A 16,692-nucleotide genomic window follows, 5' to 3' on the forward strand; every position below is an offset into this window, starting at 1 on the left:
CTCATGTAACCAAACAGGCCCTAAAACAGTTACTCTGAGAAATCTCAGTATCATCAAGATCACCTCATTGTGTGCCCGATGATAATTAAAGTTACAAACTAGATACTCTATCATAATTTCGTGCTCTTACTTTTCATAAATTATCCAATTATACCCTCTCTTTTCGAGTCCGGATCAACGACCCCGACAGGGAGCACTTTGTGCTCCCCCACGCTTCCTTGACCACAACATGCAGTGGGGCCCACAGTAAAAAACACTTTTTGAAAAAAAAATTTTTTTTTTCACCAGTGGGACCCACTGCACTCTGTGCTCCCCCGACGGGGAGAAGATCCGGATTCTCTCTTTCTCCTCTCACACTTCTCTACTTCATTTAATAAATTTTTTCTTTACCCATAAAAAAAATATCTTTAATCAATTAATAACTTCCTCCTTTTCTTGCGAACCAAATACCGCTTTAGGGCCGAACTTAAACTTATCCAATCAATGCAGTTTGACAGATACCTAACGAGAATTTCGAAAAAGATGCTGTTCAGCTCCAATCACAAGCGCATCACATGACTGGTCAACAAAAGTCAGAATCTGCGGCATCAAATGCAACCAAAAACAACACGTGATCAATCTTTCAAAAAACCCTAAAAAACTTTTAAAAATCGAAGAGAGAGAGACGAGGGAAAAGACACGGTCGTAGTAAAAGTGTAAAACCCTCACTCCGAAAACGAGTTTATTTGGATTACCAAAAAAAAAAAAAGTTTATTTTTCTCTTTCCTTTTATTTTTTGTCTAATTATAAATAAAATTAAATACCAAAAATAGGTGATAAATTTTCTGAAATTAAATCGGTATTAACGAAACAATTACAATAATTATCTATACAGCGCCGCACTGGAAAAATAAAAAAGAAAGAAAGAGAAAAAAGGTTTTTTCTTTTTCGTTTAAACCCTAAATCTGACGACGTATAAACCCTAGATTCGTCTTTTTCCATCTCTGAATCAACCCCACGAGGATTCCTTCTCTTCTCAGCCTTTTCATATTTATTTGTTAAGTTATTTAATTTATTAATTTGTTTTTCTGGGTTTTATTTTCTTTTCATTCAGATTGCAAAAGAAAAACGGGAAATTTTCGTTTTTTCTTCTTTCTTTCTCAATTTTTTAATTTTGTTTGATACTTCTTGATTAGATTTTCAGTTAGGTTGAGTCGATTTGAAAATCTCTGTGATTTTTTTCTTCTGTGGGAATGGATGCAAGGGAAGCTACGAGGTTAGCTTCATCTGAATCTCCAGGGATGATGGTGGGTGTGGGTCCCAACTCATTTGGGATGAGCTTGCATACCACTTCAATGCTTAGTCCCAACTCTGACGGTATAATGCAGAATTTTCGATTACCATATAGTCAGGTTGTAACGTCTGTAGCGAGACCTTCTGATGACCCTCCAAACTCTACTGGGTTTCATCTTGAGGGCTTGAGACCATGTAGCTTTGCTGTGAATGATCCTGCAAAGAAGAAAAGAGGAAGACCTAGGAAGTATGGGCCTGATGGTAGCATGGCTTCGGCATTGGCTCCTCTCTCTTCTGGGGTTCATGGACAATCCAACAATTACAGCAACAATATCAACGAGAACAACCATTCTGAGAGTAGCAATCCATTGTCCGAGCCTCCTTATAAGCGGAATAGAGGGAGGCCAAAGGGTTCAGGCAAGAAACAGCAGCTGGATGCACTGGGTAAGTTAGCATTTTGTTACTGTTCATTTGTTTATTATAAATTTTAGGAATTAAAAGTGTTTATGATTTGTGCTGGTGACAGGGGCAGCTGGTTTTGGTTTTACTCCCCACATTATCACTGTTCAAGCCGGTGAGGTATGTGGATTTTACCCATCAACAGTGAGATTTTATGTATTAGCATAGTAATAAAAGACAGATCAATGGTTGCATTTTAACCTAGTTGTATTTGGCTTGAATTGGTATTAGTTTGTTGTTACTGAAAAAGCAAGAGGTCATGAGTTTATTAAATTTTAGATCATTGGTTATTTAGTGTCCCCCTCGAATGTTGATTATTGACTTTAGTTACTGATGAATTGTGATTTTTATTGCCACTTCTGAAAATTTCTATAATTGATTTCAGTTAGTTGTTTGTTGTTACTAAAGAGCAAGCGGCCATGAGCCTTCTGGCTTTATTAAATTTTAAATCATTGGTTTGTTTTGTGTCAGTCTTGAATATCTTTTACTTGGTTTTAGTTTATTTATAAACTGTGTTACAGGGCTTGTCGTGCTGTAATCTTCCTTATTTTTGTTACTTTTCGTGCGTGTTTTATTTCCTTAGTTGTTTTTGCCACTACCATTGTAAATGTCTTTTGACTGATGCATGAGTGACTGGTTATAATCCATTGCTAAATGCACCTAATATGAAGAATCCCCTTGGATGAGGGGCATGGTGTTTGATTATTTACGAAAATTTGGCGTCTGTGTTTTCTTGCTTTAAGAATGCTAGTTTGTAAGTAGAATCGTGGATAAGGATATACACAACCCCCAAAATGTATTTGTTTGTGGAAATGAAGGATCTTTACTTTAATAAACAGAAAAACTGGAAGGATTAATCTAAACTAGGAGAATATTGATTAAATGGCTAGATCATGTGCAACAGAAAACAAAGTTGTAGCATCACTGTGATGTTGGCTACATAAATGCTATACAACCATTTACTCTTATCAATTATCAATATCTCATCTTCCCTTTATCCATATTCTTAATGCCCTTCACACTGCCCTTAATCTTTGATATACATATGGTAAGCTAAATGTTTACTTTATTACTAACTTTTTGTAGATTATGTTTTTCGGTTCCCATTTTAATGATTGATGAATTATGACTTTATACGGATCCTGGTGAAGTATAAATATTTAGAGCTGAATTCTATATACTTGGAAGGCAATATCCATTAGTAAGGAGCTCAAGGAATTCTATGTTCTACAGGGAGTTACTGACAATAAATCCTGATGTATCCAGGGTTGGACCCCCCCCCCAAAAAAAAAAAACAGGCCCAAGCCCAACTGTGAGCTAGGGAGGCCGAATCCATCCCTAGGGTAGAAAGATCAACTCCTACCCTGGATCAAGCTATATTGAAGACCAAAGTCCGGTAGTTTAGTTTATTTTGAAGAGAGTCATAGAATTGTGGTGCCTTAGCAGTCAGGGTAACCCAGTAGGAGTCTGAGTCTTTTGTTCAGGCTATAAATAGCCTTTCTAGTGTAAGTTTTTTTTAAGAGTTGATTGAATGAAAAAGAGTTTTGAGAAAACTTACTGGTAAAGTCATGGGGATCCTGGGAGGAGAACTTGTGGCTGGTTTTTTTTGTTGTTTCTTCAACTTCAAGACCTTCATTCACTGTTCACTAGCATTCAACTGAAGTTCCTGCAGTTTGTCTTCCGCCAAGTAAGTACTAAGCCCCTCCCCTAGCCCTTTCACTCCCCCTTCTGGCCGTAGCCATCCTAGCCCCTCTCTCTCAGTTTCAGACCTTGAAACCTCTCCCTTCCCAATCGCAAATCACCCCCACCTCTTCCCTTCACTTTCCCCTAAACCTTAAGTTATTCCCTAGAGTCTGCAAGTCCCCCTTTTCCTTCCCTTGTTTCTGCACAAGCAGCAGCAATAGTCCATTAAAAACCCTAATTCCCCAGCCCCTTAGACTCCCAAAACCCTTTTTCAGAATTGCACTAAGCTTAGAATCACACTCCTCAAGCCCTCAGACCCTTTAAACATTAAACCTAATCTGAAAATTTTCAGCAACTCATCTTCTTCATAGAGAAGTTGCAGAAAATTTGAATTTCTAGATTTTTCTGAAATTTATCTATTTCTGTCCCAACTTCCCAGATCTATCTTAGCCTTAATAAACCCTTATTAGCATCCCTAAACTACCAAATTAGCAACCCTAGATCAATTACCAGCCCTAGCCGAAAGGCCCGAAACCCTAAACCTTCCAATTAGCTACTGCAACTTGTACACAAGTTCCCGAAAAAAATCCTTTACACTGTTTAATGTTTGTCACACCATGATGAGCTGATCAAACTGTTGTATATGCACACCAAAGAAAAGTAGTTATATATGCCGCCATTTGTATGGGTGACTCGTGACAGTCATTCTTTCATTATCTTAACAAGAAAAGTTGCGTCAATGCCTAACGTGATATTTGGCTGAGATCTCATTTGTTTCTCTGACCCTTCTGGTTGCATTCTCGTTGATTCATTGGTCCAAAGAGTATGACATAATTATTTCTTAGTTGGAAATATCATACTTATATGGCAGTTTGAGTAATGAGTCAATTATAATAATGACAGATGTATGATAGTTGTGTTCAATTGTGATAGCCATCCAAGCTGTGGAATAAGGCTTCTTGTTGCATTGTTTTTTGTGACATCACAATACTTGGATCAAATACTTCCTGACCTCATTATTTATCATCATTATACAGGATAACAACACGGGGTCTCTCATGTTGTGGTTATGCACACTCGGTTCCACAAAATAAAAAAATAAAAAAATAATAAAAATATAGAAGAAAGAAAGAAAGAAGGAAATAAAAGAAAACAAAAGGAAAAGTAAAGAGAATCCAATGAATGAAAGAAGTAAGTTGTAGAATTCATTATTTATGCTTGATGGAATATGTGCTAGCATATAGAATTTGCTCTCAAATACTACCATATGATTAATTGGTGATCTAGAAGAATCAACAGATGTTGAGATGGGAAGTTGTCTGTTCAATATGTTGTCTTAACATTTGATAAGTTATCTTTTTTTTTTTTGTATTTTAGGATGTAGCATCAAAGATCATGGCTTTCTCCCAGCAAGGATCACGTACAGTTTGTATCCTTTCTGCAAATGGATCAATTAATAATGTCACACTTCGCCAGCCAGCGTTTTCTGGTGGCACCGTAACTTATGAGGTATGGTTGATGCTGCATTTCTCATTTCTCATCAATCTGAATCATATGAGATTTTAGATTGGTAGCTACAATTGTATTCAGTTATTGATTGAGACAGATATCATGTGCTGAATGTAGATTTTTTTTCTTCTTTATTTCTTTCTCATTCTGGCCATCAATATTAAAAGGCACCACATGGACGCCTTAGTGTGTGTGTGTGTGGGGGGGGTCTTTCAAGAAAGATATCCAGGTTTCTTTAATGGATGTCATGTCAATGTTTACTAACAGAAAGGTTCTTTGCATGGTGTGGGAAAGCTTCCTATGTCATCACCTAGTTGCTCCACATGGAAGGAGATTTGAGAACTCTGACCATTTGTTGGAAATTGACTGGTAGCCAGTTCTTCCAGGATATTTATTAAAGCAGTCAGTTCAAATAAACCAAAACTGGTTGTAGGCCCGACTTGAGGGTTAGAATCAGGGCTGATGGTGGGGGTTATGTCAAGTTGACGTGGAGGAGAATACATACTGAAGATTACAGCTAAATCGAAAGCTAAAAGATGGAAGGGTAAAGTGTAATTTCAGCAAATGACTGGGTGGAAACGTATGAAACAAGGCCCCAGCCTCTCAGGGTTGATGAAGGAAGGGGACTTTGGATAGAATTTGAATGAATTTCAACCGTGAAATAGGCCCAGGTGTGGATTCTTGTGAACAAGGATTTCCATAAATGGGAATAGAGAAAAGGGGAAAGAAGAGGGGATGGGGATGATCATATCATCTACCAAGTGCAGACTTCCTCAGCAGCAATTTGTATGACCTTCCTAGAAAACTGTTTGACAGCCAAATCAGGAACTAGGATTTCAAACCCTTAGCACCAACAATTCTCCTGGACTTTGAACCTCCAGGCAGTACTTAAATTTTCAACACTGAGCATAACATTCTCTCTCTGAGAAGGCAGCAGCCAAGGCAAAAGCTTAAAAGCAAATTTAAAATTTTGTATTGAGGTCTACTTTACTCATCCCAAGATGGCATTATTAAAATGGGGGCTATGAGCGCCCAATTACAGGCCTATTAGAAATAGTTATACCAACTCCTAAATAGACTCAACTTTGTGTATGACCTTGGTATTCATTTTTTTGGGCCCATTACTAAGTGAACAGACATGGAACAAAGGCCCCAAGCAGTATAGGAGATTGGAGAAAGTAGATAGCTATAGGAGATTGGAGAAAGTAGATAGCATTCTTTCACAGTGAATTTGAAATCCAGGGGTTCTAATCTCAGGCTTAATTATGTACAACTTGGAGATTTTCCCTTCTTCGCCAAGGCTGCACCATTCGGAAGAGGATGCCATTATTTGTAAACCTACTATTACATGTTTATTTGCAACAAAATCAGCATGGGAGTTGGTATGTGGACATGGTCAGATGGTGGGCTGGTATTTCTTACTTGGTTTATTGGTGCAATCTCAAAGCATGAATGTGTTTACCTAGTTTTGTTTTATGGATGCTCTACCAACTAAGGACATGTTAGAATGCACAATATTCAGGTGAGTCCTAGGTTCGTATTTTGTTTGTCTAGCATTCAGAGTGGAGGTCATCATTTATTTTTTGGTTGCCTACTTTCTGGTTCAGTTTGGCAGGAAATATGAAAAATACTCAAGCCAGGTAGTAGACATTTGAATAATATTTGGAATTTGGAAACCAAGTGAAAAGTTTGGGTGTAGCATGCCCAGTTAGGGGTGCTAGTGAAGCTTGCATTTTCCTCTATAGTTTATCATTTATGGTGGGGAGAGAAGCAAGAGAATTCTTAAAAGAGAACTAACAGAACTAAGAACCAATTATCCAAAATATTAAGTTTCAATTGGTTACCAAGTTTTTCATGTTGGATATTGAAGTAGGGTAGAGTGAGACAGCCAACAGGCGCGTGGAAGGGTGGGGGCATTAATATTAGATGGAGGAGCTTGTTCTTAAAACTTGTTTTTTGGAGGCATCCCCCACGAGGGATGGCTGCTTTACATGGTGATAGGTGCCTCCTGGCCGAGTTTGCTGCATATTGGGGCCTTAGTGAAAGAAGAAAATGGGATTGGCATCTTGCATTTTCAGTAAAAGGGAAGGTTGATCATTTGTACACAGGGAAAGGGTAGCAATTTGGAATGGGATTCGCTTGTGCATAGATGTAAACTTAGTATTCCCTGTTAGCAGTTTGGTTTGCAAATGACAAAATAGAGTGCCCTTGGGTGGGCAAGTATTGAAGAGCAGGATTGGGAATCTCATGTAGGAGCTCAATAGGGTGGAAACCATTCGTGTGTGGAGAGCGGTTAACAGGATCACCAACTTCATGGCTTGTGAGGATATTGGGAGTGGTAATATTATACTAGAAATGATGGAGTCTAATGAGAGACTGGAAGACTTTTTGAGAGGACATGTGAGAATTTACTTATTACTAGAGGTGCTGAAGTAGTTTTTTTTGTGCAGCAAGGGCATCCTTGCTTCTCTTTGCTCTGCCCCCTTCAGTTAAGCCCGTTAGCTGATGGGGTTTGATGGCGCTGGTTTGAGGCTTTTGCGGTAGGTTTCTTCTTTCTTAATACATATCCTGAATTACCCAAGTAAAGGTGATGCATAATTGAAGACATATTTACGAAAGAAGCCCATTGGGTCAGGCCCATCAAAGGCCTAAAGTTGTCACCTGAATCAGCCCATGGTTTTCATGGGCTAGGGCTGTTTTAGTGGGTTAAAGTTAGCCCACATATTTTGAACCTTATAGCCTAGACCTAAGCCTAAGTCTAGTATTTGGAAAGTCAATAAAAGGGGTTTTGGTTTGAAAATAAGAGAACTCATTGTCAAAGGAGTTCTCCTTTGTCAAAAGTTAGGTAGTAGTTGAGTTATTAATAGGTAGGTGGTGTTAGCTAGTGGTTGGATGTTGCCATTAATGTTTATGTCTCTTTAGAATGCTATATAAAGAGACTTATGTAAGTGGTGAAGACAACTTATGAATTGAAATCAAATTGCTTGCTAACATTCCTCCTCTTTGGAGAACCCTTGTGTTTGATCAAGGGAGGTTGGTGTTCGATCCAATCGATCCACCCTGCGGTGTGAAGCCCGGGTGTTACATGTTCATTGTTATTGTCACTTTTTTCATTATAGTTCTGCCCCTATTTAAAGATCTATTCAGCCCGTTATAATACCAGTCTAGTTTCAGCCCTCTTTTCCATCTAAACTTTGTTTCACTTTAAGTCCATCAAATTTGAACTTGATTTCCTATGAAAGGTCCTATTTGGCTACTGTTTTGATCAATCAAATACATTACTACATTAAAAGGGCCCAACCCCTATATGACTCAACTGGAGGCTTATTCCTTGGTTCAAGGCCTAATTAAGTGCTGGACCTGCATCAGTTCTCTTTTTGATATATTATCTGAAATATCACTGCAGTATTCATGTTGTTCCTTTGTCGGACTCACTAAGTTTGTAAGGCATTACCAACAGCCATTGTCCTGCCAATGTGGGGTCATCGGAATGGTGTGTTTGGGGTCTGTCCTAACTCTTAATCTTTGGCATTTTGCACAAAATGACTGCCATGAAGACTTGAATCTGGCAGCATGAACCTTTTATCATTGCTCTAAGCAATTATGCATTCTTTTGTTGTTGCTGAACAATTTTTGGGATGGATACCCTCCTCATGGATAAAACTAAACTAAATGGAAAGAATTACCAGAAAGATGCAGCAGATTACCGGCCATACTATATTCTATCCACCCTGCCAAAGCTGCAGTAGAATGGAATCTCCCACTCCAAGGCAATTGGTATATGGAATGAGGTGCTGCACGGTTTTTTTTTTTTTTTTTGGGGGGGGGGGGGGGGTGGATATGTCAAGGGGGTGAGTGTTTGGGAGGAGAGAGAGTGTGAGGGGGCACGTTACTCCAATGGGGTTGGCTATTATTTTCCTATAAATATCTGAATAGGTTGGAAATTTTTTTTAGAAACTAAAAATTTCCAATTTTGTCTCATGGGCAGGTGTAGCATGGTTCATTAGAACTTGACCATGAAAGGGTCTGTTGTTTCCTTAGAGCCATTAGTACACCATAACTGCAGTCATTAGTCATGGACCATGTATAAGACTGACATGTGTTAATTTTCATCCTTAGAGAAGGTGGTTAACTCGGGATGCAGAATATATAATATATGTATCAAGCTCAAGACATCATACATACATACACATATTGCACTATTGTGCTCTAAGGCCTGCAACTAATTTGGAACATAATTACCTAATTTTAGAATTGTCTGTTCATTCATTTATGCGTATTGGTCCAGTCCATATAACCATTCCTCAATTCCCTGCTTTACCGTTCATCTAATTTGGTCTTTGCTTTCAGTAATCTTATCCCACAATCTCTCTTGCTGTTGCTCTATCTACTCTGCAGACAGATTAAATTTTATTACTTTGTCTATCTTTGAACAATTTCCCCAATTCCCAGTCAACAAAGTCATGAGGAAGAGAGGTTCAAGTCTACTTTATATGTTGGTCTCATCCTGTCTGGCCTTCTGTAGCAAATGTCTGTGAATTGCTAGCATCTTGTTTTTAATTAATGTTTTTGGAATTTGGAAACAGCTTAGCATCTGATAGTTCAGGCCCTATGGTCGTTAACAATTTTGTCACTCAACCTTTGTTCCAGTGGAATCTTTTTGGGAAAACCATAAACTTTTGGCATTTCCAGCCAATAGTCAATGACTCCACCCCAATCTAATTGCTTTTATAACATTCGTTTAAACAGACTTCAAATGCCTCAAGAAATGTGAAAAGAGATTGAGAAATCTTTGGGATGCTATCTGGGGTAGCCTGAGTTAGTTGGATCTTCAACTTGTTATTTTCATCTCATCTTATTGATCACTTGTTCTGACACTCCTCATCTTGTTTCTTCTTTACTTAAAGTAAGCATAGAAAAAATTTGCAACTTTTGGTTGCCCACATATGAGTAAGGTGTAGGTAGAGTTTCTTGTTATCTTTGGTGCCCAAAACACTTGTCAGTAGTTCTATGTATTCTCCTTTTGTTGAAGTCAAGAAGGAATTTTTGTTTAGGGTGTATGTGCCAAGAAACATATATAGCTTTTAATGACTCTCGGTTCTAAAGTTATATCATTGTTTTCTTTAAAAAAATCATTATTTCAACAATAATAAGCCTTGTCACAACTAGATGGGGTGGGCTATGTGGATTTTTGCCTTCCAATCAGCTTTGTTTGAGGCCATGCTAGATACAAGGCCTAAGCTATGCATATCATTTCTCACCACTTCTCCTAAGCTTATCTTAGTTTGCCTTTGGCTCTTTTAATTCATTCAACTTAGATTATGTCACTTCTCCAAATAGGGGCATTTACAGGCCTCCGTTGAATGTGGTTATGCCACCTTAAACGACTTTCTCATAACTTATCACTTATTGGAGCTACTCCCAAACCAACTATAATATGATAATGCTTAACCTTCCTAATTTTGCCACTCATCCAACTTAGCATCTGGATTTCTGCTACACTAAGTTTATCTACATGATTCTTTCTAATAGCCCAACACTCTGCACCCTACATCATAGTTGGTTGAACAATGGTCTTATAGAATTTTCCTTTAAGCGTTAAAGGAAAATGTCAATTACACAAGACCCCAGACTCACCTCTCCACTTCATCCACCCTATTTTAATTCTTTGGGAAACATCATCCGCTATATCACCTTTTTATTTATGATTGAACAAAGGTACCTAAAACAATAACTCTGAAAAATCTCATTATCATCAAGTTTCACCACCTTATTGTTTGCGAGATCATGACCAAAGTTACAAACTAGATATTTTGTCTACATTCTACTTAGTTTAAAGCCTTGCCCTGATTGAGTCTCAACTATCAACACAGTATTATCGGCAAAAGCATACACAAAGAACCTTGTCTTGAATGTCTTTGGTTAATTCAACCATTATAAATGCAAATATATATGGGCTTAAAGCTGTTCCTTAATGTAGCCCACTAGCAATTGAGAATTCATTACATTGTCCCCTCACTCTTCTTACACTTATTAGTGAACCATCATAGATATCATTAACTATGTTCACATATTTACTTGCAGAACTTCGTTTCTTTAGTACTTGGCAAATTAATGCTCTAGTAACTATCATAAGTTTTTACTAGGTCAATAAATACCATATGAAGGTCTTTCCTACACTCTTTATACCTTTCTATAAGTCTCCTAATTAGGTAAATAGCCTCCGTTGTAGATGTTCCCTGTATAAACACAAATTGGTTCTCCATAATCGTGGTTAATTGTCTCAAATGGGTTTCAATATCTTTTTTCCATAATTTCGTAGTATGACCCATTAGTTTAATGCCTCTATAGTTATTGCAGCTTTGTATATCTCATTTATTTTTTAAACAAATTGGAACCATGATGCTTCTCCTCCATTCATCTAGCATTTTTCCTATGCTCATAAACTTATTAAACAACTTAGTCAACCAAGCTAGCTTGTAAGTTCCTTAACTCTTTCATATTTCTATTGGGATTTCATTACGACGTTGTGTCTTAACTATTTTCATCATCCTTAGTGCTTATTTTACCTTGGACATCGAAATTCTCCGTGTATATGTAATCGTTCAAATCACAGATCACTAAAGTATTCTTTTATAAGACTAGAGAAATAGATTTCGTAGCTCTAATAAAATGTCCTCATCACATACTAGTACTTTACCATTGTCACTTCTAATACATTTAACATGGTGAAGATCTCTACTCTTTCTATCCCTTATTTTAGCTATCTTATAAATAGATTTTCCCTGTTCCTTTGTGCCCAACTTATTATATAACTCTTCATACTTCCTCTTTCTTGGTTTTCCTGCAATTTTCTTAGCTTCATTTCTTGTCAACCTATATCTTTGAAGATCCTCAACATACTTAGTCATTTGCTATGTCTTAATACTAGCTTTCTTAATCTTAATGGTTGCTTGAACCTCACTATCCCACCACCAAGTTTCTCTATAAGAAAGGAGCTTTCCTTTTGATTCACCTATGACGTCTTTAGCCACCTTCCTAATGCAAGTAGCTATCTCATTCCATATTGCATTAATGTCCCCCCTTCAAAATCCCACTTTCCTTTGACTACTTCATTAGCGAAGGATTTCAAGCACTCCTCTTTAAAGTTCCACCTTCTTATCCTATGATAGTTAACCTTGCACTTTTTATGAGTTTGAAGTTAGGCACATATCCAAGACCACTAGTCTATGTTGTGCGGTTAAGCTTTCCCTTGGTATCACCTTGCAATCTTTGCACAACAATCTAGCAATCCTTCTAGTTAGGAAGAAATCTATTTGGGTTTTATGATGTCCACTTTTGAAGGTAATTAAATGCTCCTCTCTTTTTGAAGTAAATATTTACAATAGATAGATCAAAAGCAACAACAAAATCTAAATTTGAGATCCCTTCCTTATTTCTATCTCCAAAACCATATCCTCCATGTACACTCTCATAGCCTCTTTGATCCTTCCCAATATGTCCATTTAGATCACTTCCTATGATATTCTTTTCTCCTTGACGAATTCCTTGCATTAATCCATCCATATTTTTCCAAAATTCTACCTTTAGACTTGCATCCAATCCTATTTGAGGTGCATATGCACTAATTATATTTATGGTCTCTTTCTCTATTAATCCTATCACTTACTCTTTTAACATCCACCACATCGTTCTTAAAATCTTTATCCACTATTATACCTACTCCATTTTTATTAATTTTATCTCTATCTTCTAAAGTTTAAAGTCATCCAACTCTTTAGCTTTTTTACCCTTTTATCTAGTCTCTTGAATGCAAGTTATATTAATCCTTCTTTTCCTTATACCATCTATCAATTCTAAGTTCTTATCTATTAAAGATCCCATATTTCAAGTTGCCAATCTAATCCTACATTTTTGGACTAGCTTTCTTACCCACACTTGTCCAAGGTGCTGGAACCTTTGCCTACTTATCGCCACATTCAGGCACTGATGTGATACGTCGCTTATGAGGGATGCTCTAGCTAACCCTTGCTCGATTATCACTACACCCGGGCCATAGTGTAGCTTGTTAAGCTTCTTTTGTCAGGGAATGTCGTAGTATAGCATTTACCATATAAGGTCGAATCCATGAAAAGTGTTTGGTTAGATTTTTTCTGGTGCCGGCTACTAACCTGACGCATCAACCCTCCTTTACCTGGGCTTGGGACCGGTGGCAAACACTGGCAGAGTTTATAAAAAAAATCATTGTTCAGCAAAGAAAATTTAGAACATTAGGAAATTAGTGACATGATGTAATTTTGCATTATAAAACAGATGAGAATACAACAACAACAACAATAAGCCTTGTCCCAACTAAATGGGGTCGGCTACATGGATTCTTGCCCTCCAGTCAGTTCAGTTCAGTTCGAGGCCATGCTAGAAACAAGGCTTAAGCTGTACATATCATTTCTCACCACTTCTCCTAAAGTTATCTTAGGTCTACCCCTAGCTCTTCTAGTTCCTTCAATATGGATTATATCACTTCTATGAAGAGGGGCATTTATAGGTCTCCGTTGAACGTGGCCGTGCCACCTCAAACGACTTTCTCTAGCTGCCACTTACACTGTTCTTATAGGGGAAAAAATGATTTTCATTCAACCCCAGGGGGAGAGGAAAAAGATAGAGAGAGCCAAAACTCCCATCTTCCCCAATATTTTAGCTGAGTCCTGTACACAGTTTGAGAGAATCGAGCTGAAGCAACTAGAGACACTCAAGCTGTAGATTTTTCTTAGTTTATGTGGGTATGAATATTATGGGAAACCTTTGCTTAAAGTATTGTTTATGTTTCTGTTTGAAATATCATGAAGCAAAAATTTCCATGGTGAAAACCATATTTGATATGAGCTGGAAATTGTTCAATGGCCCCCAGTGGGATTTCTTGGTTTAAATATTATATTATAACTTTTCTTGCAGGGCCGGTTTGAGATAATATCTCTGTCAGGTTCATATATACTCACAGAGGATGGTGGTACTCGTAGTAGGACTGGTGGTTTGAGTGTCTGCTTGGCAGGATCAGATGGTCGAGTCGTTGGTGGTGGAGTGGCTGGGTTGCTAACAGCAGCGGGCCCTGGCCCTGTACAGGTTTCAGCCCAGGACCTTCAGTTCTATTTCTTATGTATTCAAATCTTTATTTCTCTTCTGATGGTTGCATTTCTTGTTGGACAATATCAGGTTGTGGCGGGAAGCTTCATGGCTGATGGCAGAAAACCAAAGCCAGTAAACCAGCCTTCATTACCGCCAGGAACCTCGATTGTAGGATTAGGAATACCACTTGCCACAGGGAGCTCTCCGTCTCAAGGGCCGACAACTGAGTCATCTGGAGAACCTGATACTGATAGTCCCCTTAATCTCAGCTCTGGAGCCTGCAACAACACTGTCCAAACAATTCAGAACTTGTCGATGTACACTCCATCTATGGGATGGGCATCTCATTCTGCAAACACTCACTAAAATAATGCTGATATGACTCTACTGTTGCAAGCCAACCGGTATGCCATGGTCTTCATATTTGTTATTAGCTTACATTGAAGGAAATATCATTGAAGATGCTAACTGAGAGAGAATTGTTGAGGAGATCATCTTGGTCACGAGACATAACGGCGCCTTCCTACAGAATAGCTAATGGGGAGGTTCTGAAGTGGCGCTCTGCCAAATTCTAATATCCAATTTTGAGTTGCTGACACATTCTCATCTGTTCAAAGCCAAGAATGTGGTTACATCACCCCTCACATATCTGCAGGAATTTCCCCCCTCTCTTATTATCAATTATGAGAAGATTGGCTGTTAACTTTCCCCTCAAATGTAGGTTTCGGTTACTCTTGTGTAGACGATCATAAATGTACTAGTTCAGTGTTCTGCATCTTTGCATCTTGGTTAAAATTTCAAATTGGTGCGTGGTAGATGCTTCTGTGCTCTCTTGCTTGTGCTAGTGCCCTTTAAGTACTAGTATTTGTGCAATAACCAGTATTATAGACACTGATCAAATGTTTTAAAGACACCCTTTGGCTATCTCTGCAGGATGAGTTCACATTTGAGTTCTACGTTGAAGGTTTAAAACTATCGGTATTGGTATCATATCAGTTTGGTGATTTTAAAAGATGTATCGTCTTATATTGAGTACGTATCGTCTCGTATCGAGTATTGTATCATATTGATTGGTGCATCTTCGTGTAACCCAACACATACCTTTTAAAAAAGAGAACGCATACCTTTTACAAAGAGAGTGAGATGTGACAATGTGTATCATATTGACTGTATTTAATATGGATATATATAACGGATAACACAGTTAATTTGGATACATATTATAGAATATAATTTAGTAGGATACTTCAAATCATGCCATACTCTATTTATTTTTCGTGATACATAAATAAACAAAATAAAAAAAGACTTGGTTTGATCATCAATATCAGGGTTAAAATTGTTGAGCAATACTTTTACCTACTCCCAATAAACATGAGGAACAAGTAATATTACATGACGTTTTAGGAAGAAGAAAAATTAAATCAAAATATATCATAATTCTTGTTCCTTCTAATTAAGGATGTTAAATTGTCTAGATTTACTTAAAGGATTGATTTTGTTTGGTTCCATATGTTTGGTAGAAATCATAATCCAATCCATGCCCATAAAATAATTTTGGTGTAAACAATGTGAGTCGTAAGGGTCCATAGGCCCCGGAGTCCAGGAGATGGGAAAGGAGGGGGTGAGATGTGGAGGTACAAGACATTGTTGAACTTATTGCCTTTACATTAAGGGCCACTATCACCATGCTGGAAGCAAATTTTCTTTTGTGGGTTTAAAAAAAATTATATCAAGTTGTCCAGAACAATATATGTGGAAGTGATCAGAGTAGTATTTATAACAAAAGGAGGTGGACACCATACCCTAAGTAAACTAGAGTCTGGATTGTCTCCCCTGATGGCTTTTGACAGACTATAGGGGAGGCCACAGGGTTCTAGTGATGAGTCCCACTTTTTAAACTTTTATCATTTTTTTTTCACTTGTGGGCCCCATGTATTCGTGGTTATAAAGGCGTCGGGAGAGCACTTTGTGTTTCCCATTAGGGAAAATGATCCACACTTGTGAACTAAACCTTTTCGTTCATCTAGCTAAAAAAGTAGCTATTAAGAGATCATTGTACAAAATAAAATTTCAAAGAAGCAAATCATATAGCGTAAGATATCACATCATCGGAAATGCTGCTACTAGATCAACATCTCTTATTGGGCAGCTCAGTCGGTAATGATCGGTACATCTTATTTAAGAGGTCAAGGGATAGACACTCCTTGTGCTATATGCAGTAGTTCCCACCCCCTAATATAAAGCTATCAATTCCCCAAAAAACGATAGAACATCATCAAAGCTACTAGACCAATCAAATGAATGAACTTGCCCATTGAGGGTGTTGACGGTAGCCTTAGAATATGAGAAAATGACTACTTTATTTGTAAGTTCAAAACCAAAACCATAACTAGAGGCTGCCACCACTTTCTGCTGGTGGTATCCATGTCTACGGCTTCGACAATGGTAGTTCAGCTCCGAGATCCGGCATTCTTTGGTACAACAACCGAGGTTACGCCTTTGTGGCATTTTCCGTCACCGCCCTTGTGGCATGTCTCTGTAGGCGTTGGTGGTAGATAGGTATATCATATCCATAGTGTTTTACTGGCTCTGTAGTTGTTACAAGCAGTATTCTAAGGGTTTCTTGGGCTGGACCCATCTCTT

The 16,692-nt window shown here is 37.9% G+C and overlaps 1 protein-coding gene across 1 annotated transcript; it reads left to right on the forward strand.

The window, feature by feature from the left end:
• Nucleotides 1-892: 892 nt before the first annotated feature.
• On the forward strand, nucleotides 893-15,411 carry LOC149000320 (AT-hook motif nuclear-localized protein 10-like). Its single transcript, XM_089139632.1, has 5 exons — nucleotides 893-1,716; nucleotides 1,799-1,851; nucleotides 4,792-4,923; nucleotides 13,876-14,043; nucleotides 14,134-15,411. The coding sequence occupies exons 1-5, from the start codon at nucleotides 1,233-1,235 to the stop codon at nucleotides 14,410-14,412; spliced, it is 1,116 nt and encodes a 371-aa protein (XP_088995758.1). The 5' UTR covers nucleotides 893-1,232; the 3' UTR covers nucleotides 14,413-15,411.
• Nucleotides 15,412-16,692: the final 1,281 nt, after the last annotated feature.

Source organism: Hakea prostrata, chromosome 11 (genome assembly GCF_041222555.1).
Source record: "Hakea prostrata isolate BN-2017 chromosome 11, UWA_Hpros_2, whole genome shotgun sequence".
NCBI classification, from domain to species: domain Eukaryota; kingdom Viridiplantae; phylum Streptophyta; class Magnoliopsida; order Proteales; family Proteaceae; genus Hakea; species Hakea prostrata.

Bases quoted from the DNA above. Each gene is read 5' to 3' on its own strand.
- LOC149000320 (XM_089139632.1), top strand. From the start codon at position 1,233: ATGGATGCAAGGGAAGCTACGAGGTTAGCTTCATCTGAATCTCCAGGG. The intron at 1,852-4,791 runs GTATGTGGATTT...TTTGTATTTTAG, and splicing joins TCACTGTTCAAGCCGGTGAG to GATGTAGCATCAAAGATCAT. The intron at 4,924-13,875 runs GTATGGTTGATG...CTTTTCTTGCAG, and splicing joins GTGGCACCGTAACTTATGAG to GGCCGGTTTGAGATAATATC.